Below are 27555 nucleotides of genomic sequence, written 5' to 3' on the forward strand. Positions count from 1 at the left end.
TCTGAATCAGAGGTTGGTTTAGATTTGCTTCTTCCTCATCTTTGTCAGATCCATCCTCGTTATCAAGTTCATCCCATGTTGCCATGAGACTCTTCTTGAGTTTACTCCCGAAGCTATCATTTTATAAGCTTCGATCTTTATTTATATAGATAAGGACAATCAGCTCTGAAGTGACCAGGCTTCTTACAGTTGAAGCAGTTCTTCTGGTCATCAACTTTGTCTTTAGAACCAAACCCTCTCAAGCAATTGCTTTTACCAGAGAACCTTTTGTTCTTTCTTATCAATTGCTAAAATCTTCTGATGATAAAGGAATTTTCCTCCTCATCAGAGTCACCATCAGAAGCTTCTTCATCAGAAGTTTATTTTGATTTCCATACTTTAGAGGACCTGACGATTTTACCACCAAATCTACCATCCACAAACTTTAACGCCAGTGTTTTGGATTTCATTACCATTCACTTTCATTTCATTGCTCTGAATATTGCTTATCAGACTTTTAAGACTCATCTTATTCAAGTCTTTAGCCTCCTGAATAGCTGTGACCTTAGGCCCGTATTTATCAGGAAGACTTCTCAAGATCTTCTTGATATGCTCAACTGTAGTGTAACTTTTGCTCAGGATCTAAAAGCATGATACAAGAATTTGAAACCTAGAAAATATTTTTTCAAATGTCTTCATCATCCTTCATCCTAAACAACTCATAGTGTTGAACATGAATATTTTCTTTAGCTTCTTCCACTTATTGGTTCCCTTCATAAGTGGAACACAACAATTCAAAGATAGTCTTGGCAGTAGACTTATCGATGATTTTTATGTATTCCGAGTGAGGTAAAGCCTCAATCAGAATACCTCTTACTCTGTGGTGTTTTCTATATACATTCTTTTGAGATGGTGTAAAAGTTTTTCTGTCTTTAACCATCCAAACACCATAAACTCATCATCAAGGCCAATGATGTAAGTATATATTTTGCTTTTCTACCACTCAAACTGAGTGGAATCACCATTGAATGAGGGTGGTATAACATAATAATGACTTTTATCATTAGTAGTCTAGTCATAAGCAACAAAAGCACCAAACATGATAAAGCAGGTATGTTTTGCCCATGATCAATTATTGCACCACAATTAAGTGTGAGTATAAATCGAGCTCTAATTCCAACTGAAGGTGAGAAAAATACATAAGAAGCAAGCGGGGGGGGGGGGGGTGAATTGTGTATGCCAAAAACTCATTACACTTCTGATAATGCAACTTTAAAATTTCAACAACATTCAGAGTTTGATATCAGAAATAGTTACAGAAGTGGAAATAATAATGATCAGAAGTAAAAGCAAGCAACACACAAAAATTATCTTGGTTCCTCTCCTCGAATGAGATTAGTCCAGTCCCATTGCCTCAACAAGAGCTTTTCACTATAATCAATAAATTAAACTTTGCTCAAGCACACTTGCAAGAGACTTCACTTGCTCAATCAACCTAGAAAGAGACTTCTGCTCAAGCAACCTTGCAAGAGACTTCTGCTCAAGCAACCTTGCAAGAGACTTCTGCTAAAGCAACCTTGCAAGAGACTTCTGCTCAATCAACCTAGAAAGAGACTTCATTACTCAAGTACACAGACAAAAGACTCCTTGCTCAAGCACGCAGGTAATAAACCTCCTTTACTTTAAACAAATAGTTTAGTAGAAAAGATAACCATTATACTTAGATACACACTCAGAAGTATAGTAGTTGTGTAACAAACACAAAGGTTCTTAACCTCTTAAAATTTCTTAGATATATAAAGATAACAAATCTTAAGATCTTATGCAATAACAATTATAAATGAAAGCTCAAAGTTATGCTCAAGATATTTTATTACATTGTTGTACATCTTCCTTCAAATCTTCAACTTCCTTTTATAAAGGTAGAGAAAGAGTCATTGGAGAGCTTGAACATAAGACCAAACTTAGTGAAAAAGCATGCCAAGAAAGACGTTAGAGAATGCATTTGGTTAGAAGCTTTATCCACTAAATAATTACATTATTCATAACACCTTTTGAAGTACTAGGTATCTACCAAAAGGTAAAGCAAACTGAAGAGGTCACATCACCATTCATTAAGCCTTGCAAAACGAAACCCTAGTTGACTTTGTCCAAAAATCCGGGGCTCTTCATGTTGGTGTAAGCCCTAGAGGCCAATACTTTTTGGTACTTGTATCGAATTAATAAAAGGATTTTTCTTTATTATGATTGATTAATAAAGTCCCTAGAATAGATAGTCCGACTTAATCATGAGAACACATTAAACATAAGGGCGCTATTCTTAAAGTATCCGTAGTCGAGCTTTAGTGTGAAGTGGGATAACATTAAAGCATTAAGACTATTATGTTTGTAGACTGATGATCACATCTCATGGATCATGGATAAAGAGTTATTAAGTCTTAAACATAGGTATGAATATTAAGAGTAATATTTATACCGGATTGACCCGCTATGAGAATACTATATAGAACGTTATGCAAAGTGTCATAAGTTATTCTCATGGTGATAATAGTGTATTCCACTCTTCGACCTGAAACCACTATGGATCCTAGGTGTAGAGTCGAGTGCTTTATTGCTGATCCAACGTTGTCCGTAACTGGATAACCATAAAGACAGTTGATGGGTACTCCACGAAGCATGCTGAGGGACATGAGTGACCTAGATGGAATTTGCCCATCCTGCATAACAGGATAAATGTCTATGGGCCCAATATTGAACTGGACAAGGATGACACGGTCTATGCCTTGTGTTCAATATAGACATAAGGGCAAAAGGGTAATTATACACATAATTATTATCACAGAAGGAATTGTCAGATCACATGACATTTTCGTGTCTTGGGTAGCAGTGATGTGTTGCTAGATACCGCTCACTGTTTATTATGTTAAATGCGTGATTTAATATAATTGCCAACGTCACGAAAACCTACAGGGTCACACACAAAGGACGGATTGATGAGAGATAGAGTAATTAAGGAATACCGTAAGGTACGGTGCCCTTAAGTGAATTATAGAACATCGTAAGGTACGGTGTACTTGAGTAGAATACGAAATATGGTAAGGTACCATGGGCTTAAGTGATTTTGGGCATATTATAAGATATGGGCCAAAATACACTTAAGTGGGCTTTTAGCTTGAAGCCCACACAAGTGTTTCTATAAATAGAACCCTTGTGCAAAAGCATTATTGGCGGTTGCATTCTTTTTGTTTTCACTCTCTCTCTCTCACTCAAAAGCCTTCATTCGTACCAGCTAGCACTGAGATTGAAGGAAGCCGTTCGTGTGGACTGAGTAGAGACGTTGTCATCGTTCAACGTTCGTGATCGCTTTGTGGGTCTGCATCAAAGGGTTTTGATCGTCACAAGAGATCCGCACCAAAGGTTTCAACCGTCACAAGAGGTAAATATTCTATCACTGATCATGACCATTCATAAGGATCTCTAAAGGAGAAATTTTAATTTCCGTTGCGCTTTGGGTCGTAATTCTCCTTCACTTCAAGCCTTCAGAGTCTGAGTTGTCACTAGAGGTTGAAACACATGACCAGAGTCTGAACCTTCAGAGGCTGATGAACACATTCAGAGTCATCAGATTCTGATCAATCATAATCAGAGTCATATTGATTCTCCACATATGCTTTCAATCATGATTCATTTAAAATAAATTTATGTTTTTGATCCTGCACACTCGAACATATGTTAGTATACCCATTTGTTCTATAAGTACCTTGTTATCATCAAAACCCAAGAGATATGAACAATCTTGTTCCAACAACTTATAATGTCTATCTCATCGACTGAGATCAATCTTCTTTGGTTTTTATATATGATAGAAGAATATCTATAAAAGACATCGATGCCATTTCATTGGCTAGTGTTTAGATTTTATGAAAAGAAAATTTAAGTTTATTTGGAAAGAAATTACCAATTTGTAGATTTTAGACCAAATCAAAACTATCACTTAGTGATGACTTAGGTTAAAAAGATTTTTTTTTCTATATATTTTAAAATACAGGGACTCAATTATTTGGAGCACATCATAAATTGATATATTTTCTTATCTGATACGATTTTCATCTTTGATTTTTGTCAATGGTAAAATAAATTTTGCTGATTTTTATTATTTCTCTTTTATTAATATATTTTTCCGTTAACTTTTTCCAAAAAAAAAATTCACCTCATATATAATTTAATTATCTTTAATTCAAAAAAATTCTTATAGTTTAATAGAATCTAAACCATAAATTTAAATATATTGAACTAAATTATTAGTCTTTCTTTAAAAAAAATTAACAAAACAAAATGTTCAAGCATAAAATAGAAATCACCAAATTTTGTTTTCACCATTTCTTTTTTTGCTTGAATTTTTTTTACCATTTTAACAAAATCACACCACTCTCTTTTTTTTTTATGGGAACCCACCATAACCATAAACCTTTTTTTTTGTAATTGTGTTTAATTTTGCTTTCTCTTTGGGTCTTGGCTATATCCATGGATACCCATCCTCATTTTTGCCCCATTAATTCCTCTCAATTTCTTTTACCCTAAACCCACAAACCCGTTTCCTACATAAAGCTCATCCCTTTCATCACTCCCACACTCTCCTTCCATGTTCAACCAATGTCATTTGTGTTTTTTCATCTAATCAAAACCACCCAACAATAAAGTTTTGATTTTTAATCTCACCCTTTTGATGGTGTTTCTCTATTAGCACCCCCCATTTAACCTCCTTCCATGGCTGAAAGCTTTGACAGTGCTACATCTAATCTTCTATGTTCTGAAACCAATAGCACATGCTTTGATGAGGATTTGGAATGCAATGGTGCTGTTGATGGTTCTGGAATCTCAACTTCATGGGACCACATGAACCTTAACTTGGACAACTTGGACAACTTGGACAACGTTGGATCGGAATCATTTGTGTGTTTTGTTGCACAGAGTGAGGAAATTGTGAGGGTTATGGTTGAGAAAGAGATTGAACATTTGCCCAGAGAGGATTATTTGATGAGATTGCGAAGTGGTGACTTGGATTTGAGTGTTAGAAGAGAGGCTCTTGATTGGATTTGGAAGGTTGGTTTGTTAGTTTTCTGAAATGGAATTTTTTTAATTCTTTTATGCACCTAAAGTTCGTATTTTTAATCAATGGTTATTGAAAAATGAAACTTTTTAATGTTTATGAGATTCTTACATTGGTAGTTCAAGTGATTCTAATGTGAATTTAGTCATCAAAAGTGTGTCTTTTTAACTAGTTATAGATTGTATCTAAATCACTGAATTTTGCTTTCTATAATGTGATAAACAGGCTCATGCTTATTATGGATTTGGACCATTGAGTCTTTGCTTATCGGTGAACTACTTGGATCGGTTCTTATCGGCTTATCAATTACCGGTAAAATCGAATACTAATAAGTTTGTTTCTGATCTCTTTTTTTATAGTCTAATTGTTGTTTATGGAATGTTTAGAGAGGTGTGAGTTGGACTGTGCAATTGTTAGCTGTGGCATGCTTTTCACTTGCGGCTAAAATGGAAGAAGTTAAAGTGCCGCATTGCATAGATTTACAGGTATATAAGATTAAATAGATTCAATGATTGTTCTAAAGATTGTTGTTACATGTGATTCAGTTTCGTTACAACATCATTTTTCTCATTTGATAATGGATAGGTCGGAGAACCGAGATTTGTGTTCCAAGCTAAAACAATTCAAAGAATGGAACTAATGATATTAAGCACATTAGGATGGAAAATGCATGCCTTAACTCCTTGTTCCTTCATAGACTACTTCATATCTAAGATCAGTTGCGAGAATCAAGCCGGAAAGTCATTGATTGCGAGATCAGTGCAACTCATTCTTAACATAATCAAGGGTATATATACTATACTATTCATTCTCATTGCTATGAATGTGTTGTCCTTGTGTACTACATTGTTATTGCGAGGAGGAGTAATGAGTTTGAAGAGTTGTTGGAAAATTCAATTGCAATTGCAGGTATTGATTTCTTGGAGTTCAGGCCTTCTGAAATTGCTGCAGGGGTAGCAATTTCTGTTTTGAAGGAACTGCCGGGGCATGAAGTCGATAAGGCCATAGCCGATTTCGTCATTGTAGATAAGGTGAGGTAGTGCGTAGATTCCGTAGTTACAAAACTCGCCATCTGGTTGCTTAAAATTAATTCACTAATTGTGTAATTTGAGCAGTTCGATCCGAAATCAATGGCCGAGATTCATCACCATGTTTCTACGGTAGGGATTCCGGGTTTGTGGTTCCCACATAAAAACAATGATCACAAGACCAAATTTTGCTATTTTTTTAAAAGTTGTTAGATTTATAAATATAACAATTTGTTTACAATTAATACATAAATATAAATAAATGTTGTCATCAGAGATTGAACTCTGACTCAACTAACATATACCGGTTGAGTTATCGGTTAATGCATAAGAAAATTTTGCTATTGGTTTTGTCCTTGTGTTTGACATTATGTTTCTTGTGGTGAATTTTGCAGGAGAGAGTTCTAAAGTGTGTTGAATTGATAAAAGATCTATCCTTGATCAAGGTAGGTGCATCTAAGTATACACCATTTGTGCCTCAAAGTCCTATAGGGGTGCTTGATGGAGGGTGCATGAGTTTTAAGAGTGATGAGTTAACAAATGGGTCATATCAAAATTCTTTACAAAATAGTCCAAATACTAAAAGGAGAAAATTTGATGGACCTTCCAATGGATAATGATGAAATGTGAAGTTTGAAAGAGGTGTGTTTGGATGAATAAGTTGTTGTTTATAGTGAGATTATTATTACTATTATGATTACAGAAACAGCTGCAAAAAAATACTGCAGAGAGAGAGAGATGCTGCGGTTGGTAGAGAAAATTTTGATGAAACAATGTTGTTGAGGCATAGCATATGTGAATGAAGTGACATATGTAATATTTGAGAGGTTATAATTGTGTTGTCACATGTGAATCTCCTAACTTGAAATATCATAAGAAAATCAAATATATAAAATCATTTTTTAAATAAAAATTTATCTAAATTTTGAGAAGGGTAAATATGTAATAATATGGTTTTTCAATGGTTATTGTGACTTAAATTTCTACACAGGTAACTTAAATTTCGTCATTGACTGGTCAATGTCTGTGTATTGGTTTTTCCGGCCAGACAAATAAACAAAACAAAAGTTCATTTTTGTGTGTTACGGCAATATTCTAACTACTACATAGATTTGATAAAATTATATATTCATTTTGTAGGAAAAACATGATTTTTTTAATGTTTCTATTTTTTTAAATGTTTACTAGAGGAACACTTAAAAGAATTTATATTTAATATTGTTTTAATGATTTCAAAGTCGGGCATATAATGATTCTTTGTAATTTACTTCTAACTAATAGCAAATTAGTTATTTCATCTCTATTATATATAAAAAGAGAAGACGCCAATTTAGGTATTAAATTTCAAATACAATTTCAATTCATTTTTCTCCTTCACATGCTGACTTGAGCGTTGTAATGCTGATCTTTCATGTTAGTCCCCCTCTCTGTTGCATTGGAAACTTAGATCCGCCATTACTCCAGGTCCTCACTCCATTTCTAGTTTCAGTACGAAATGTCGTATGCGGGAATTGACTTCTTATTCATATATTCTCCACAATTTCACGCCAGCTCTTGAATTCGCTAGTCCGGAACCTTCTAGGGTCATTGAATCAAGAGCCTCAGAAATCGAACACGAAGATCCATCGCATTCGATCCGATCAAGCATCGTTTCGGCTCTGATTTTTTGAATTTCTATATCTCTGACTCCTACGCTTCCAAATAATGGCAGAATCCAAAGCCACTCACTCTGCCGTCCCGTGAGAAGTCGCCACCGCAGTTCAAGTAGGAATTATCCAATCACCTCCACCTCCTCCGCAAAACATTGCAAATCCAAGAGAAGAAGTTATGTTACATGCATATCTGGTCCAAATTCCTCGGATAGCTGGATATGTCCAAGCTCCTCTAATCGCGCCTCCGATTCCACCTATAGTCTCGCAACTTGAAACCTTACCAAACTTCCAGATACTGAAAGTTAACCTTGGACTGCAATTCACTAACGAGCGAATAAACAACATGTATAACATCATTCAACAACAAAATTTACAAGCGATATGAGAAAGGTTGATTTGCCTTGAATAAAGCCTCCACAACGCGTCTCAACGAGGGAACACCGTTCAAGGGGCAGTATCTAGAAGAACTCACATTGTCGATCCAGATCTGATCGCAAAAAAAAAAAAATGAAGCTCCTAAGACAAAGAATCATTAGATGAGCAAGAAGCATCAAAGTCCTCCCTAATGTCCCGAGGGAGACTGAGGCAACCATGCTCCTCCCCAGATCACGCGAAGAATCAATTGTCGAAGAATCAACTGAAGTATCCTTTGTACGCTCGGATCTTTGTCCGCACTAAAGTAATTCAGTCAATCGTTTACTCAAGTTTTTTTTGAGGTAAAGGGAGTCGGAAAAAGGCTTAAGTGTTGGGTATTAGAGAATGACCTTCTGCGCGATCATCCTTTTAGGTTGAAGATCAAAAGGAAGAAGGTGAGAAACACTCAGGAGATGCTGAGCATGGCTCTTTCCTACATGATCCTGGAGGAGAAGCTGAATATGTGGTTCGACAATCCCGCCTCTGCCGATGCCAACTCTAGCCGCCCAGTCGGGAGGGATTTTCATCGGCGGAAGGACGTGACCGAAAAATGCATGGATGCCACTGAACGTATCCCAGGAGAAGATATACAAGGACTAAGGGTTGCAAACGGGCATGTCCATCCCATTTAGGTCCGCCCCGAAAAAGCCCATAAAAAAAAGGGGCCTGCCCGGTCGGACCCATTTTTCCACCCTTAACTAGGATTGTGCCAACACAGAATTCCATAGAGGATGAATCAAACCCTTTTCCCTATTTGAGAGTCAATCTTGACTGATAAGTCGAAGTACTGTCGCTTCTATAAAAGGCACGACCATAACACTGACGACTACATCCAACTGAAGGATGCCATTGAAGGGTTGATCAAAAGAGGTCGTCTAACCGAGTATGTGAAAGTGAGCAAGCGAGAAAGGGAGGAATCACCCATGGTCAAGTCTCCCTAAAAAAGTACTGAAGTAGGAACTAGTGACGAGGGAAATGATGCTAGGAAAGGCAAGCCTACATATATCACCACCATCATAGAAGGAACACCCTGTGAAAATCACCCATCTAATGGGACCACAAAGAGGAAAATCACTGAGATGCTAGCCGTCCACAAAAAAGATGGAAGCACGTCAGTGAAGACCCGTGACCGACCTACGTTGGAATTTCGGGACTCTGAGAAGTTGGGAGACATCCCTAATGAAATCTTCCCATGGTGATTACCGCAACAATCGCGAAATTCGATGTCTTCCAAGTCCTAATTACCGGTGGTAGCTCTTGGGACATCATCTATTTCAAGCTGTTTGAAAAGATGGGTATGGAAAGAGGAAGGTTATGGCCATATGAATGCTCAGACTTGCATGAATTTAATGGAACAACCACCCTTCCTTGGGGGTATGTAGAGATGATGATGTAAGTAGGTGAATGAAAGGAAATTCAAACGATCAATTTGCAATTCCTATTCGTGTCTTGCATGAGCGTCTACAATTTCGTCTTAGGAAGATCCTCCGTAGCCACGTTGGACATTGTAGCCTCGTCGGTCCACCTCAAGCTCAAGTACCATAATCTGCAAGGGGAACCGACCATTATCAATGGTGATATTAAAGGGAAAAAAATAATCTATCAAGTGCTCCAGCAAGACCAAAGAAAGGGCCTATTGATGGAGATCAACATGTCATCCCTAATCGGTTAGCTCGAAGCATGAACATCCACCCACCAAGACGTGGTTGAGATAGAAGAAAGTAAACATGAAGGATAAGCGGTGGCTAGCCCGCCCAGTTATGTTTCCTTACTATTTGTTAGGGGTGTTTTAAACTAAACCATCCCCATAGAAAACTACAAATTGAACAAAACCAAACTGAAAACCGCAAAAATCATATTTGGTTCGGATGTGTTTTAGCAATTTTTTTAACAAAACTGCGCAGTTCAGTTTGACTCGCGGTTTGTAGTTTGCAAACCAAACCAAACAGAATCAAACCCCATTATTTTACAACCCAAATTTCACTTGACTCACAACCAACCCAAACCTAAATCTATTATGCCTTAGCCTTACGATTCTGAACAATTTTCTCTTCCTCACACTTAGGGTTTCAGTTTCAACCTTCTCAAATCTCTCCTAGAAGTATGACACCTTCTTCTCCAGATACATCTTGCCTCTTCTTCTCTAATATATACTCTCTTATATTATTTTTTTCACCTTCTCATTTTTATGCTACTGTTCTCTCTTCAAATTTCATATTTATCGTACCTCTTCTTCTCTAATCTCTCCTCTCTTATGTTATTTCTTTTTCATTTTCTCTAGTCTCTCATATCCTCTATTTTTTTTGTTTCATTATAATGTCTTTGATATTGTTTTATGTTTATTATTCCACTTTTGTCTAATCTGATTTTTACATATTAAATGGGAAGTTGTTGTCCAAATATGATGAGTTTTGTTGTTATTTGGTAGTGTATGGATTATTAAATACAAACTTATGTTGTCATCTACATGTGTATGTATAGCTCAATATATTTTTTGTAAAAAATCAAACCAACCGAACCAAACCAAACCACATTGGTTTGGTTCAATTTTATTTCTAAAAGCCAATTGAACCAAACCAAACCACACGCTTTTTTCTCTTGTGGTTCGGACTGCTTTTAGCATCAAAATCTCCCAACCACACCACAAACACCCCTACTAATTATATTATACATTATACTTGTATGCTTACTCTTCCCTTAAGTAAGAGGAATTCTCAAACATTAATGGAACATTGCAAATTTGATATATTCCTTTCTTTGTGATTGTAACGCCCCGATTTTATTTAAATTATTTTTCGTAATTTAATTATGTGACAGTTGTGATTGTGTTGCGTTGATTGGTATTTTGATGTGTTGTGTTACCCTTGGTGTGAGGTAGTTGCCTTAGAATTATAGAAATTAAGGTATTAGGGAGTGTATGAGCAAAAGTGTAGAAATGGTGGTGTGGTGAGTAAAACTAACTAACTATTTTAGTTATAATTTAATTTAATTAGTTAATTGAGTGAATTATTATTATTATTATTATTAGTATTAGTGTTATCATTATTATTATTATTAAGAAATTAGTGATAATACAATAAGTTAATAAAATAATAAGAATTATAATTAAAAAAAAGGGATTGATGGATAGAAACACAGAGAGTATAACATTTGAGAGAAGAGAGAAGAAGCTGAGAAAGGGAGAAGAAGAAACTAGGGATCAAGGGGAGAATGTAGCGGTAAATTCATGATCATAAATCTATGGATAAGCTAGACATCAAATAACAAGAGTCGCCACCGCGCTTTTATTGTTTCCAAGGGAAAAGGAAAAAAGTACGAACAAAACCCAAAAGTAAGAAGTTTTCAAATCAAAACTAATAAAATGTCAGAGATTACAGGTAAGGGGGTTGGTTACACAGAGGGAAGGTGTTAGCATCCAAAGTGTCCTAGGTACTCCAAGGGAGCCCTTTTTTGTGTGCATATGTATTTTGTACGAAGTGATGTTAATAAACAAATAGAATGGTAGGATGAAAAAAGAATTCATTAATTATATTTTTGTGTTTGACAAGACCTTCGGACTTGTGCCTACGTACCAACATAAAAATGAGGGATCAAAACCTCATAGATCGTGATACAAATTTCAAAGTTGATGCATTGCTTTTAACAAAAATTAAGTTTGAAAGGCACAAAGGCCTAAAAATGGTTTGAATGAGTTAGTTCTTTTTAGTTTGTTTGAAAGTTTAGGTCAAGTATAATTAAGTTTATTTACAAGTTTGATTAAGAAAAGAAGTTTGAAAATGCAATGGCATAAGGCCAAAGTTTCTAGTTTGCAAAGTGGTCAAAGTTTAGAACAAAACTAGTTCAAGCAAAGAAGAATTTTTAAAAGGAGGGAGAGATTTTGAAATTAAAGAAGTGGGGAGGAGATGAAAAGACTAATGCTATGCACAAAATTAAAAGTTAAGAGTTGAAAAGATCTGACCAATGGATAGTAATCCAATAGACAAGAATGTCTTATAGAAACCCCAAATTCCCTTGGATATTAGAATCAAGCCACAAACAATGCATACAATACTAATCTTGAAGAGCAAGGCATCAAATAAAGATAGCCCCATCCAAGCCTTAGCCACTCCATGATCTTCTTCAAATTTGCCTATGTAGCAGATGAATTCTACAAGTCACAAGTTCAAAATAACAACTTCATAATGATCATGTTGCAGATGAACTCAAAGGGATCTTCAATGATGTATCAGATGAAGTTTCAAATTGCAAGCACTGGGTTTCACAACAGTTGGCATTGGCCAAGTCCTTTAGCATAGGAATGTTGCCTAAATTCTAAGTCCAATTGTCCCAAGATCAAGCCAACAATCCACACAATAGTCTTTTAGGGTTTTTTGTTTCTTATTATGTACATTAATGGTCAAAGACCATACAAACAAGCAAAATATACACAAATAAGATATGTCACACAATATGGTCCAAATGGACAAAGTGAAAATGGCACTAACATAAACAATTAGAATGGTATGAATAATGGAAAATGAATATAGACTTGAAATTAAATGGCAATAAAGTAAATGGTTTGAAATTAAATGTTAGTTGTTAATGAGTTAGAAGTTAGTATTATTTTGCTTTTGCTTTTTATTTTATTTTAAGTCATTCTTTAGAGAACACTCAACCCACTTATCACAAGCATGGATCCTTGAACCAAGACATCTTCCAAAGGAAGGAAAAAAGGCGTGACAACTGAGTTGCTTCGATTTGACCTCAAAGCAACTCAATCTTCTTGCCTACATTGGTAGGACTTCAGACAACCAAAGATTCAAGAGAATTGATGAGAATTGAGTGAGAATCGAAGAGAAGAAGTTTTCTGAAATTTACCTTCAATGCTGTGCAGAAATGGATCTTGCTTGCTTCAACCTTGACCTGATCACACTTGAGAAGCTTGCAGGAGAGGTTTAGCAATGGTACAAAGCTTTGGATCCTGGAGTTTCTGAATCTCCAAACAGTGAGATTCAAACTCAATTTTCAAGGTGAAAATTCTCAGGTTTTCCTTTGAATGTTGAGGGTTTCAATTGGGGGGCAAAGCTGGCGCACAAGGTGTCTTTGAATTGAGCTCTAAAGGCTTGTATTTATAGCAATTGGGACTAATGTTTGCTCACTTGAAAAAAATGCTAAATTTGGACATTTCATGCACAAGCTTGCATGGGAGTGTACATGCCCATGAAGCAATATAATTTGATCCATTTACAATCATTCTATAGTTCAAATGAGGCTTGGATGTTAAGGCAATGTGAAATGTGATTTTTGGCATTTGATTTCTTCTAATCATGCAGAACTGTTAAAGCCATGCGCAGTCCTAGCAATACTTATCCAAAATGCATGAACTTGGGTTTTTTGGAAAGCTTAGATCAAGGGGAACAACTTTGATGTTGGACACTTTTTCATTTGGAACTTAGATCATGGTGAATTTTGAGGTGGAAGTTTGGAAATTTCAACATGTTGAAATTTTTTCTAAGTGTCAAGCCATATATCTCAATATTCCACCTTGCTTAACTTTTTATGTGAGCTTCAAATGAGAAAAGTGTCTTCATCAAAGTTGTATCGCTTTCAAAGACCTTCAAATGGTCACAAATTTAATATCCTTTGGATTTATAATGATAGAGTTATGCATTTTTGAAGTTGAGGAAAATCACTTGTTCAATGGTATAGGTCAAAAATGACCTATAATGTATCCTCATATCACATGCTCATAAAGTTGAATTATATCTCACTCCAAACATCAAAGTTGAAGTAGACATCTTTAATTTGATTGTGAAACTTGGAAATCTTTAATAGCATAAAAATTGAGCAAGTTATGGCCTTGGGAAGTTGACTTTCAAATTAGGGTTTAGACAAAATGACCTATAATGTTTCAACATAGAAAATGATTTTCCAAGCAAACATAGCTCTAGGTCTCAAGATGAAAGTTGTTTGGAATGCCATTTAGAGTAACTTTTCTCTTGGAATAATTTTCACATGGTGAAAATTGTAGGAGATAGGGTCTAGGGAGACCCAGTTTTGATTAGATGAATTCATCTGGCCAACCACCATCAACCAACTTGCTAACTTTCAATTATCTTGGATTTTTAGGCTCATGGTAGATCATGCATAAGATGATGAATTTTTAAGTGTCCATTGAGAAATTTGATTAATTGGTGAGATAGCTTGTTGGAGAAGTTACTCAAGATACCCAATCAAACTAGGGTTTCCACGACAAATCACCTCCAAACTCTTGAAGAATACTTGATCAATATGACATGTAGAGATCATTGGGACTCTTACATGATGATTTGAGACATTTTGAATCAATCCTTGATTGTGCTTTTAGTTATGAAGGTCTCAAACCCTAGGTGCGATCTTGATGAATTTTGATGATCATGTCCTACCTACAAAAGAGTTAGGTAAATACAAAGACATATTTTTGGTATTTTGGTTAGTGAAATGATAAAATACAAGTATGATACCATCACATGGTGCTTGGTGATCTCTCCCAAAATAAACCCAATGAAAGAGGGGTAAGGAGAATGCAAAAGTATGATCCCAATGCTAATGCATATGATGAAATTGCATGAGGGATCTTAGGGTCAAAATTGGGGTCTTACAGAGAATCACCATTGCTGAAGGTCAAAGAATCTATTGCTAGGAACTCTAAGGTAAGGGTGGAGTTTTGATTATCTAAGGGTTAACATGGTGATGATGGGCAGATTATGCCATATAGGTTTGTGTTTTTCTTCTCTATGTTCATGATCATGGTGATATTTGTTAATTGTTGAATTATGTGTATGGCGAATTGTTGCTGTTAGATCCAAAAATTTGATTGGATTGGTTGTTGTCAATGTTGTGTGATTGATATTGTTTCGGGTCATAGTCAGAACTGCGTTATGAATGTTTTCGGTGTAAATAAGTTGGACTTTTGAACTTTGGAAAGGTGATTTTCGTGTTAAAATATGGTATAAACGATTTGTGAGAAAACTTGGGTTTTGGGATGAATTCTAGATGACTTTCATTTTGGAAAAGTTGTAGAAAAGTGCTTCTGCAACAATATAATTGGTTACTAGAATTGGAGTAACCAGTTACACTGCTTAAAAACACGTTTCTGGGTAATATTTGAGGGGTGTAACCGGTTACCAGTTTTTGAGTAACCGGTTACCCTGTGCAATAGAGGCCACACATGGGCTGGAAAAGGGGGTGTAATTGGTTACCAGATTTTGGGTAACCGATTACCGTGTGTGTGATAGTTTAGGTTGCACTATTGGATGTAGTGTAACTGGTTACTGGTTTTGGGGTAACTGGTTACATTGGGAGCAATTTCTTAAAAGCTTTAAAAATTCATAACTTTCGTTCCGAGTGTCCGATTCGAGTGTCGTTCGAAGCGTCAAAAAGCTAAGAGCGTGTACTGTCATTTAAAATTGGTTCTAGTACCTTAAAATGAATATTTCTTAGGTGATGATGTTGATAGGTATTGAAATGTTTATGTGATAGTGTGACATAACCTTAAATGCATTGTTGTTGCTTGTCATGTTATATGTTGATGTTGTTGAGCTGTATAACATGTGTTTGATGCATGATGGCCAATATTGGCAGTGTACATTGACTATGGTGAGTGTTCACGTATTGGTGCCACATGCATTGAGTCGAGTTGTTGAGTCTCATTGCATTGTACATTGGTTGCATTTGTTATTTTGTTGGATGGTTTGTATGTTACTATTATGTGAGGATAGCTGTTGTGTGGATTATGTGGAATTTTGTTGTGGAATGGGTGATGTGCCTCTGATAATATGATTCTTACTTATTATCACAATTTCCTGTATATAATTATGATATCTCACTCATTATGTTTGAATGTTGCCTCCACGTGGGTAACATGCAGATAATCCGCAGTAGGAGCTCAGATGTGAGTGGAAGATGAAGTCTTCCATTTTATTTTTAGTGTCAACATTTACTATGATATGTAACACCGGGGATTTTGGAACGTTGTGTCTTTCGTTATGTTTTAACATTTCTTATTATTACATGTTATGTTGATGTTGGATATGTTGAGTTAACTGTTTGTTATCGTTGTTCCGCTGCTATTTAATAAAAGTTAACATTCATACCTGTGGTTATTACTACCATTTTTATAACTGTCAAGTGTTACATGTCCTTTCGATTGAGTAGGTTGATTGTATGTTGTAGTGTAGCATCCTAAATTGCATGTTGAATTATTTTTCTCTGATAAATGTTTTAAGTTTACACGAGGGAAAATTTAGAGTGTTACATAGTGGTATCAAAGTTGGTCGGTCTGTCCGGCCAAGTTGTTGAGTTGGTGTGGTGTGATAGTTGAATACTGTCGATGTTGTCTCTCTAACCATTGTTGTTGTTGTTGTTGGTGTGAAACAAAAAATGGCTGGAAGAAACGACACTGCTATTGCTGCTGCTTTGTAGCCTGATGCTCAGGCTATGCAGAATCAACCTAATGTTAGTGGGAATGACGAGTTCCGACATTTGGGGAAGTTCCAGAGGAACAACCTGTCTACTTTCAAGGGTAGGTACGATCCTGATGGAGCGTAGACTTGGCTCAGGGAGATTGAGAGAATTTTCAGAGTGAGGGATTGCTCTGAATCACAAAAGGTGTGGTTTGGTATGCATATGTTAGTTGAGGAAGCTGATGACTGGTGAGCCAACACTCGTCAGGTGTTGAATGCTGCACTGAAGTTGTAACTTGGGTTGCGTTCAGCAGGGAAGTTCCGAGAAATTACTTTCTTGAGGATGTTCGTGGGAAGAAGGAGATCGAGTTTTTGGAGCTGAAACATGGTAACTTGTCGGTTACTGAGTATGCTGCATGATTTGTGGAACTTGCTAAGTTCTACCCTCATTGCAGTGAGGCAACTACTGAGTTCTCGAAGTGTATCAAATTTGAGAATGGTTTGCATCCTGAAATTAAGTAGGCGATTGGATACCAATAAACCAGGAGGTTTCCAGAGTTGGTCAACAACTGTAGAATTTATGAGGATGATAGTAAGGCTCGGTCTGATCACTACAAGGGACTGAGTGAGAGAAGAGGAAAGCAAAACCTGAACTGTGGGAAGCCATATATTGCTCCAGTTGATAAAGGTAAATAGAGAGCTGCTAATAGTAAGAGGCCAAGTGAGGGAAGTGCTCTTACTCCTCTTAAGTGCTATAGGTGCGATGAGTTGGGTTATCGTGTCAACGAATGCAAGAGTGATGTGAAGAAGTGTTACAACTGTGGGAAGTCATGACATCTAGTTGCTGATTGCAAAGAGAAGGTGGTGACTTGCTACAACTATGGTGAACCATAACATATCAACACTCATTGCACAAAGCCTAAGCAATCTATAACTAGAGGAAAGGTGTTCGCTCGATGGGGACTCAGACTTCCAGTGATGACAAGTTGATCAGAGGTATATGTTATATTAATGATACGCCTTTGATTTCTCTTATTGATACTGGTGCTACTCATTCTTTTATTGCTGCTGACTGTGTGCAAAGGCTAGGCCTTGTTGTGTCTTCTATGAGTGGAGAAATGGTTATCAAAACTCCTGCTAAAGGTATGGTGACTACTACTTCAGTTTGTTTGAATTGTCCTCTGTTAATCTTTGATAAAGATTTTAGCATTGATCTTATTTTCTTGCCATTGGAGAATCTTGATGTTATCTTGGGTATGAACTGGTTAGAGTTCAATCATGTTTATATCAACTGTTATAACAAGCCAGGGCGGTTTCTTACTCCCGGTGAGGAGGAATACGTTGGTTTCTTGTCTACTAGATAGTTGAAGGAGCTTTTGGAAAAGGAAGTTCACATGTTTGTGCTGTTCATGGTGTTATCTGTTAAGAGTCAGGCAGTGGTTGAGGAATTGTAGGTAGTGCGGGATTTTCCAGAGGTGTTTCCAGATGACATTTCAGATGTACCGAAAGAGAGAGAGAGATGGAGTTTTCTATTGATCTTGTCCATGGTGACAAACCTGTTTCTATGGCACCATACATGATTTATGCATTGGAGTTAGCAGAATTGAAGAAGAAATTAGAATATTTGCTAGAGAAGAGGTTTATGAGACCAAGTGTGTCGCCTTGGGAAGATCCGGTGTTGTTGGTGAAGAAGAAAGACGGTAGTATAAGGTTGTGTGTGGATTACCGATAGTTGAATAGAGTGACAATTAAGAACAAGTATCCACTTCCGAGGATAAATGACTTGATGGATCAGTTGGTGGGTACACGTGTGTTTAGTAAAATTGATTTGAGGTTAGGTTACCACTAGATCAGAGTGAAGGGTGAAGATGTACATAAGATAATGTTTAGAACTCAATATGGACACTATGAGTATTTGGTGATGTCGTTCGGTGTTTCTAATGCACCCATAGTATTTATGGAGTACATGAATCATATCTTTCATACTTACTTGGATCGTTTTGTAGTGGTATTTATTGATGACATTCTGATCTATTCTAAATAAGAAGAAGAACATGTTGAGCATTCTGATCTATTCTAAAAAAAGTTCCAAGAGTCATAATTCCATCTTTTGGATATTATCGGCTTAAACGACTACTCGCCAATCAATAATATTCTCAAGAGAAACTCATCCGAGTGTAGTATCGCGTAATAACTAATTCAAGTCTACACTTGAATAACCACCACACTACGTCCTAAAAGGCCAAGACGGGTTAAAGGTTCTAAGGTCCTCAGCTTCTCCTAGGTCGGAAAAAGTAATGCCAATTACGACTACTCGTAAGACATCAGTAATCCCAAATGGGCCCCCACTGAGCAGGGGATCTCAAGTCATCTCATTAAGGATTAACTCCACATAAGCCAAATAAGACTATACCACCCCCTATCATAAGAGCACTCAAGTCCGGGTATAAGACTTATCTCACCATACAGAGATCACCAAGCACCAGACAGAATAAACAATAACAAACAACAACAAACATAATATACATATATAAACAAATATAGGCTAAACCCACTAATGACTACTCCCCAACAGAGACATCACTTTTCTGTAGCAATAATTTTTTTGAGATTAAGCTATTGATTAACTTAACTCACAAAGCAAGAGTCGCCACCACGCTTTTATTATTTCCAAAGGAAAGAGAAAAAGAACAAAGAAAACCCAAAGAAGTTTTAAAACAAAACTAATAAAAAGAGATAAGGGTCAGGGAGTTGGTTATGCAAAGGGAACATATTAGCACACAAAACATCTATAGTACTCTATAGGAACCTCTTTGAAAATCTGTGCATTTTGGCTTTAAAATGGCGTTATTTGCAAAAGATTAGGGAGATGAGAAGAGAAATGTTTTTCATAATTTTTATGTTTGCCAAGACTTTATGAGTCTCATGCCTACGTATCAACAAAGTTCAATGGAAGATCACAACCTCGTAGTTCATGGTCAAAATAACAAAAGATGTTTGTTTGGATTCATTTTTAATGAAAATACATTTTATCATTTTAAGGAGATTTCTTAGCTAGTCACCCACAAGTATGAGAACTTTGCATCACCACGAAGAAGGGCTCCAACTTGGATAAAGATCAACAAGTATGCCTAGATGGAAAAGAATTATCATCAATACTATATGGATAGGAGAATTACATCTCAACTATGGATAATGAGTCATGTCTAAACTTTGAGAAAAAAAGTCTTAAAAGAAAAAGTGCACAAATGGAACAAAATAGTTTGAATGAGTTATGTATTTTTTTAAGTCTTTTGAACTTGGTTTTGAATATGCTTAAGACGTATTAACATTTATTAAGAAAATATTTTGAAAATCACTTGACAAAAGTCAAGGTTTATTGAGAAAGTGGTTCATGTTTGAAAGTAAGAAGGTTTTTTGAAAAGAAGAGAGAAGATTTTGAAAATTAAAGATGATGAGGAGATAGAGAGGCTATCCTAGGGCATAAAGTAAAAGCTAGGGAGGAAAGATCTAACCTAGAAATAGAAAGATTTATGACATAAGTCAAGCAAGAATTCCTTCCTTTGGATTAAGCCTCAAGCAAGTCCAATAAGAAAAGAATAATCCATATGCCAGATGAAACCAAAATAACCAAGCCAAGTCTTTAAAAGAAGCCCAAAGTCAAAGGTACCAGATGAATCCCAAGGTCTCAAATCACAAAATCCCAAAGCAAGGGTCAAGATCCTAGTTCTAAGTCTACAACTCCACAACAATGCCAAAGATAGTAACCACAAATCCATGAATCAAGAGAACCAATTTTTTTAGGGTTTTTCCTTTATTAACATCTTTAAAAGAAAAAGAAGTCCAAATGGACAAAGGAAAAAGAGCATAAACATAAACGAAGGTCCAAGTGGACAAAGAACAAATATGATATGAGATACTAAAATAAAATATAAAGCAAAGAGCATAAGATAAATTACATTAAAGTAAAGTTAATGCAATAATATGTAGTAATTTGTGTTAGTAATCAAGAATAAAAAGGAAAATTTTCATTTTTGGGAGAACACCAAACTATTCACCCACAAGTATGAAAATATGGACCTTTACATCACCATGAGAAAGGCTCCAACTTGGATAAAATCAACAAGTATGCCACTAGCTCTCTTAGGTAAAAAGGAAATAATATTTTTCACACAATACCATGGAGATTAGGATACTTACAATCTCACTTATAAAAATGACTTGCTTTTAGATTCAGGACAAATTTAACGCTATGTTAAGCAATTGTAATTGAATTTATGTAGAAGTCATAACTATTTGAGGCTGGACAATAATAGTATTTATGTTAATACATGCTAGAGAAATGATATATAAATCGTTCTCCTAAAGCTATGCCACAGAAAAAAGAAAAGAGGATGAATCAAGCACAAAGGCTAGGAGAGTGGTCCATTACATCAATCCATACTTCATGACACTTAGGATAAACTTATGCATCAATCTAAAGTACCTTAAATGATCCATGATCGATTAAGAGGTAGATTTGAAATGATGAAAGTTCATTAAGTACCAATCCACACATCATGAACAACACGGACGCAAACTATCCAATTGATCAAAAGGAAAAAAAGAAAATAAAGGGATGAAGAAGAAGACAAGAGAAATCAAACCCAAATTGGATCAAAGGATTGATCAATTCATCATCAAAATCAATCATCTATTTTGGTGGATTAGGGTTTTCACCCCATCAACACCTAAGATCCACTTAGTTTGATGAGACCTATGATCAAAATAACCAAGATCTAAGGCCAACAAAAGCTAACAAAGGTCAAACAAATATAAAATACAAGAAAATAAAATAAAATGCATTAAAAACATTTTTAAAATGAATTTTAAAAGGGAAATAAAAGAGAAAATCCACAAAGTCCTTCAAAACACCAAATAAATAGCCAAGAAAATTATGAAAGATTGGAAATAAAATAACAAACATAAAATAATTTTTTCAGAAATTTTAAATGCCTAGAATTACTTTTTAACCAATTAAAACAATGGAGAAAAGAGAAAATTCAAGAAAAATATAAAATCAAGAAAATCAAATATGGAAAAATATAAATCATATGAAGAAAAATAAAAGAAATTTTTAGAAATTATTTTGGGATTTTTTGGATGAAAAATGAATTTACTATGAATTTTAAAAGAAAATTCAATTTAAAATGAAAAAAGAAAAAGAAATAAAATCAGAAAAAATATTGAGCGTTGGATCTGGCCTCATTAATTAACGTGGCAGATCCAACAATCCTCAGGCTAGGGTGCACGATGGAAATTAGCCAAAATAAAACAAGGGATTGAATTCAAAATGGACAAATCAGAACATTTCAAATTGCCAACGTGTAAGCAAACTCAGATAACTTGAGATAAATTCGGTCATCTTCCCTGATGGTCCCTTATTAGAGTTTCATCATTTTGCAAATTCATAGCATGAGACTACCACCAATATTATTACCTCCTCATCACAAATTCAACCTCATGCTCAAAGTTCATTTATCTAAACTGAGCATGGAGAATTTCAGAGAAGTTTCAGAAACAAGCAAGCCACAAAAAATTAAATTAAATGATGAACACGATCGATCAACACCAAATAAGTTAGGGGAAAGCATCAGAGAGTGAAGAACTACATTGTGGTAACTTGTTTGAGTTCAAATGATGCTCAGAGCTACCTTGTCAAAATGGTAATCAAAAGTTGATGAAGCTCGATCTGATCAGGGCACTTTAGAAGGTCTTAGAGCTTAGGAATTGTGGCAAAAGCTTCAGAGACGATCGAAGGTGCTAATGTAATCAAGAAATTGGATTGAAACAAGTTGGAACTCAAAACACGATAGCTCAATTTTCTAGAAAAAATTCAGAGTGAAACATGGGTTCTTTGGCTTTCCAAAGCTTGTGAATGAAACAAGCATGTTTCTATATTTATAAGGAAGTGATTGGTGATCTCATACGTATCAAATGATGCTCAATTCGTGCAAAACGAATTTGATCAGAAAGTGAGAAAAGTGTGACTTGGAAACCATCAAAACTCACCCAAATCATGCGTTTTAAAAGTAAATTAACTTCTGGAGACTTAATTAAACATGTTTAGGTTCAAAACGCGTGGTAATTTGGCTTGCAATTGAGATTAGTGAAGTTCAAATTTCGGATCATGGTGATTTCTTCAGTTCCAAGTCACCATTTTCGACCCAATGGGGCATCTTACTCAGGAGGCTTTTTGATCCCATTCTTCTTGAAATTGGTTGACATCATATCAAAGATCAAAATGTGCTAAGAAAGGTTGCATTTGGATGCTTGAGCACAAAGTTGTGACATGTTGAAGTTGGCACGAAAATCTGGCAATATAACTTAGAAAATTCTAAGTCTCAAATGGATGAAAATGACCTGTAATGTCTCAAAGAATTCCATCACATTCCAAGCGTAATTTGAATTTGATCCTCGAAGAAAAAATGTACAGGGCATCACAAGTAATATTGTGAAAAAAGAATCAACCTCAAATGTTGAAAATTGAAGAAGTTATAATCCTTGAAAGTTGAGAAAAAATCACTTGAAAATAGGTTAAATTTCACGAAGTCCACATATGACCTATAATGTCTTCAAATGTTTGATGATCCTCCAGGCATAATTGGCTCTTGTCATGTAAAGAGAAACTGTAGAGTATAATTAGAAGAGTCATATGAAAAAATAATCATTCATAAATGTTGAGAATTGAAGGAGTTGTGATCCTTTGAACTTTGACTTCAAATGTTGACTTTTTGGTTAAACCTCTTGGAATAAACTTGTGCACTTGGACTTCTCTTGCATTTCAAGGTTCATGGATGATCATATGAACTCAAAATAAGATGTCCTTGAATTTATCTTGATTGAATTGCTCAAAGTTTGAGGTAACTTGTTGAAGAAGGTATGGAAATAAACACATGAACCTTTGACTTTTCTTGAGAAGTAAGCAACAAAACTTTGAGAAGCTTTTGATGAAAATGAGACTGACTGATGCTTGAGGACCGTAGAGATCATGCTTTGAGAGATAAGCACCTTTGAGAATCAATGGTTGACCATACTTTGACTTGAGAAATCAAAGAAAACCTAGCCGAGGAACCATGCTTGATGCTCTTAATGAAACACCCTACCTTGCACAATAAATTTAAAGAAAACAAAACATATTTTTGCTATTTTGATTAATGATTAGATAAGAAATGGACATATAAACATAAAGATAAAATACCAACAAAAGGGTGCTTGATGATCCCTGCAAAAGGCAGACCCAAAGAAGAGAGGGAGAGGGCCAAGATGTGATCTTGTTTGTATGCAAGGATGCAAATGATATGTGGGATCTTAGAGTTAAAAATTAGGGTATGAAAAATTATACATTGGTTGCATTTGTTATTATGTTGGATGGTTGTTATGTTGTTTTTATGTGTGGATATATGTTGTGTGGAATATGTGGAATTGTGTTGTGGAATGGGTGATGTGCATGTGATAATCTGATGCTTACTTATTATCATGCTTTCCTTTATATAATTATGATATCTCACCCCTTCTATTTGAATGTTTCCTCCACGTAGGTAACATGCAAATAATCTGCAATAGGAGCTCATATGTGAGTGGAAGAGGAAGTCTTCTGTTTTATTTTTAGTGTCGGCGTCTACTCTGGCGTGTAACACCGGGGATTTTGGAATGTTGTGTCTTTCATTATGTTTTAACATTTCTTATTATGACATGTTATATTGATGTTGGATATGTTGAGTTAACTGTTTGTCATCATTTTTCCGTTGCTATTTAATAAAAGTTAACATTCAGACATGTGGTTATTACTACTATTTTTATAACTGTCAAGTGTTACATGTCCTTTCGATTGAGCAAGTTGATTATATGTTATAGTGTAGCATCCTAAATTGAATGTTGAATTGTTTTAATCTAGTTTTAAATTTATGTGGGGGAAAATTTAGGGCGTTACATTGATTGTGGACAGTATCACTAAATCCGAGGTATGACCGAAGCTATCAAATCCCCACCGCAAAAAGCACACACAAAGAAAGCCAGTGGTGTTGTCAAAAATTCTTTGTTCATGTGACCATAACAATCGATTCCCCACCGAAATCCGGGGATGCTGTCGTAGACGTTGAAGGCGAGAAAAACATAAGAAGAGGGAGGGTTAAATTTTGTTAACTTTCTTCTCTTTTATGAAATCTCTTATCAGATTCTGAACACAAGGTCTAGAATCTGAATCCAAGTTGAGTGATTAGAGCGAGTTAAATTATTTTAGAGGTTGAAAGGAAAGCAAGAGAGACACAAGCAGTTATCTTGGTTCCTCCCATAAATCGGGAGTAGTTCAATCCCCTTGCACTTCCAAGGGATTTTTACTATAGCCAAAACTGATTACAATTTCTCAAGAACAAAGAAGTAGACTTCCAATGCTCAAACACACAAGTAAGATACTTCTATGCTCAAGCACACAAGCAAGATACTTAAAATGCTCAAACATACATGTAAGAGACTTCTATGCTTAAGCACATAACCAAAAGACTTCAGACTCTCAATTACACAGGTAAGAGACTTCTATGCTCAAGCACACAAGAAATAGACTTCAAATGCTCAAGCACTTAGTAAGATACTTCTTAAACTCTAACTTAAAGTTAAGAGATTGTGAAAAACTACACTTGATATATAATTAGAGGTGTATACTAATACAAAACAAAAATACACTTAGAGACTTAAGAATTTCTAGAATATACAAGTGTTAAGAAATTCTAAGTTAAACTTGTGCTTTTTGTTTGATAGAGTAATAACTCTTTGAATGTCAATATATAATTATTTTTCTTCAAGTCTTCAGCTCCTTATATGGAGATAAAGAAAGGATTTGTTGAAGAGTTTGAACAAGAGAGTCTTTGAGAATCTTGATTAAGAGACATTGAGATGTTTCTTGATATGGTTAATAAAGTCAAAACCTCATTTGAAATCCCTTTGCTACAAAAGGAATTATGTGTTGCATCTTAGTTGTCTTGTCCATATTTAAGCTTAAGTCTTCACGTGACTAGAAGAAGACAAAATGTCCTCATAGTTAATAGCGACCTATCAGAATCTCCTCGATCCTTACGTTGACTGATCTTGAGAGTCTGGATCTTCAGATGCTGACATCATTCATAAGTTGATGTCCTTTAGAGTTTGGTCTTCAACTTCTGATCTTCCAAAATATGGATCTTTAGCTTCTTATTAAATGTCCATTCTCTATACTAGTACTAGGTTTTCTTCTTAAATTTTAGTCTAGGGTCCTACATACTTGAACATTTGTTAGTATACACTATTGTTCTTTAAATATCTTGCTATCATCAAAATCTTAGAGATATGGTACAAACCAAATTCGGTCCAATAATCTCCCCCTTTTTGATGAAGACAAACACGGGTATTTAAGAACAATGATTGTTAATTTAATTAACTAGTTGATTTAAGGGTTTGAGGTTTGTAAGACCCCCCTGAGTCTAATAGTCCAAAAGATGAGGTTTGAAAGCTCTCCCTAAGTTCTATCTAGATTAATTAAATTTTATCATTAAAGCACAATAGAATAATCTTCAGAATTTAAGCCGAAAATAATTATTAACTATCAGATTCAAGTGCTTAAATACTTATATATCTAATCCCCCTTTTGTCATCAACAAAAAGAACAAAGAATAAAGGAAGCAGAAAAAGATACTGAAGAAAAATAATTTAAAACCAAACAAAAGAGTTGTCATAATGCATAATTTTTTTCCAAATAAATTAACAATAAAGGACATCAAAGGTTACCAAGCCTAAAGTCTAGGGTATTATCTTCAAAATCTCCAGAATGGATTTGATTTCAGACCCCATAGCATGTTGCTTGGCAACCACATATTATAGCTGAGTATCCATCTTGTCTTGCTTATCAGCCACTGCAACCAATTTCTCCTCTAATTTCTCCTACTTCTGATTCGTAGAGGCAATAGTCTCATAAGTGAAATACTTCAAGTTTTTCAGAACTGAGTCCACAAAGGTTTTGAGAGAATCCCACTTAGCAGCATAAACAACTAGGTAGAATGCAACGAGTTTCTTAGGAACCAATTCATGTATCCTATCATAGAAAATAGTTCTAAACTCTTCCATATGGGTTTGGATATTTGGTGGAGGGTTTAGATTTAATGTTTGTGGAAGTGGTGAAGAGATAGGTATGGTCATTTATTTTGAGAAAGAAATAGGTATTATTCCAGAACCTGATACATTATTGGTATCATATGGTTGAGGTTAAGGGCAAGATTGTGTTTTTTGGTACAATTTGGTCTAGTGTGGCTTCTGGTTGAGGGGATTGTGGGTCATAGATTTCTTGTTCAGGATGGGGTTCAGATCTAGGTTCTGAATGAGGTTCAGGGGTCAAAAATGTTGGTTTGGTCTACAAGGCCTTGTTCAGATTTAGCTTTAGGTCGAATTGAATTTGACTAAGTGTGTTTAGATATTCTGATGTTGTTTCAAGGGGCATGGCTTGAATGAGAGAAGAATTTATAGGCTTGAAGTATAATTCATCAGAATTAGAGCTTGAACTTAAGATATATGGTGGATGAGGTATGGGTTTTTCATAATTATCTGATATGTTTATGGGTTGATCAGGTTCAATGATGGTGTTTAAGGGGGCAGATTATTCGGATTCAGAGAGACACACTAGTTTTTTATTTTCTGATGGATGTTCTAAAGAGAACTTACAATCTAGGTGCCTTGATAGTAGACCTAAAACAAATGATGTCTGGGAAGTTCTTAGAGTCTAAGAAATTGTCTAAGAATCTGGATCATCAGAAGGGCTGCGGGAAGGCATGACAGGTCCTAAAGTTAGAACTATTTCATGTTCTTGTGATGAAGTGTGTTCAAAGGATTGGGTTGGAGAATTATGAGGGGTTGGTTTTTTGGTTTTAGGTTGAGGATTGGAAGAA

The 27555-nt window shown here is 35.5% G+C and overlaps 2 protein-coding genes across 2 annotated transcripts; both read left to right on the top strand.

The window, feature by feature from the left end:
* Window positions 1–4462: 4462 nt before the first annotated feature.
* On the top strand, window positions 4463–6970 carry LOC127119237 (cyclin-D4-1). The gene is made up of 6 exons (XM_051049434.1): window positions 4463–5082; window positions 5315–5401; window positions 5476–5574; window positions 5675–5876; window positions 5999–6120; window positions 6513–6970. The coding sequence occupies exons 1-6, from the start codon at window positions 4747–4749 to the stop codon at window positions 6732–6734; spliced, it is 1068 nt and encodes a 355-aa protein (XP_050905391.1). The 5' UTR covers window positions 4463–4746; the 3' UTR covers window positions 6735–6970.
* A 10592-nt stretch (window positions 6971–17562) lies between these two features.
* LOC127122986 (uncharacterized) lies at window positions 17563–17970 on the top strand. The gene has a single exon (XM_051053256.1). It carries the CDS (start codon window positions 17563–17565, stop codon window positions 17968–17970), a length of 408 nt encoding a protein of 135 aa, XP_050909213.1.
* Window positions 17971–27555: the final 9585 nt, after the last annotated feature.

The sequence above is a fragment of the Lathyrus oleraceus genome, chromosome 2 (genome assembly GCF_024323335.1).
Source record: "Lathyrus oleraceus cultivar Zhongwan6 chromosome 2, CAAS_Psat_ZW6_1.0, whole genome shotgun sequence".
NCBI lineage: Eukaryota > Viridiplantae > Streptophyta > Magnoliopsida > Fabales > Fabaceae > Lathyrus > Lathyrus oleraceus.

Excerpts from the sequence above, each read along its gene's own strand:
- LOC127119237 (XM_051049434.1), top strand. The coding sequence starts at position 4,747 with ATGGCTGAAAGCTTTGACAGTGCTACATCTAATCTTCTATGTTCTGAA. Across the intron at positions 5,402-5,475 it reads TATCGGCTTATCAATTACCG|AGAGGTGTGAGTTGGACTGT; the intron begins GTAAAATCGAAT and ends TGGAATGTTTAG. Across the intron at positions 6,121-6,512 it reads ATTTCGTCATTGTAGATAAG|GAGAGAGTTCTAAAGTGTGT; the intron begins GTGAGGTAGTGC and ends TGAATTTTGCAG.
- LOC127122986 (XM_051053256.1), top strand. The coding sequence starts at position 17,563 with ATGGGGACTCAGACTTCCAGTGATGACAAGTTGATCAGAGGTATATGT.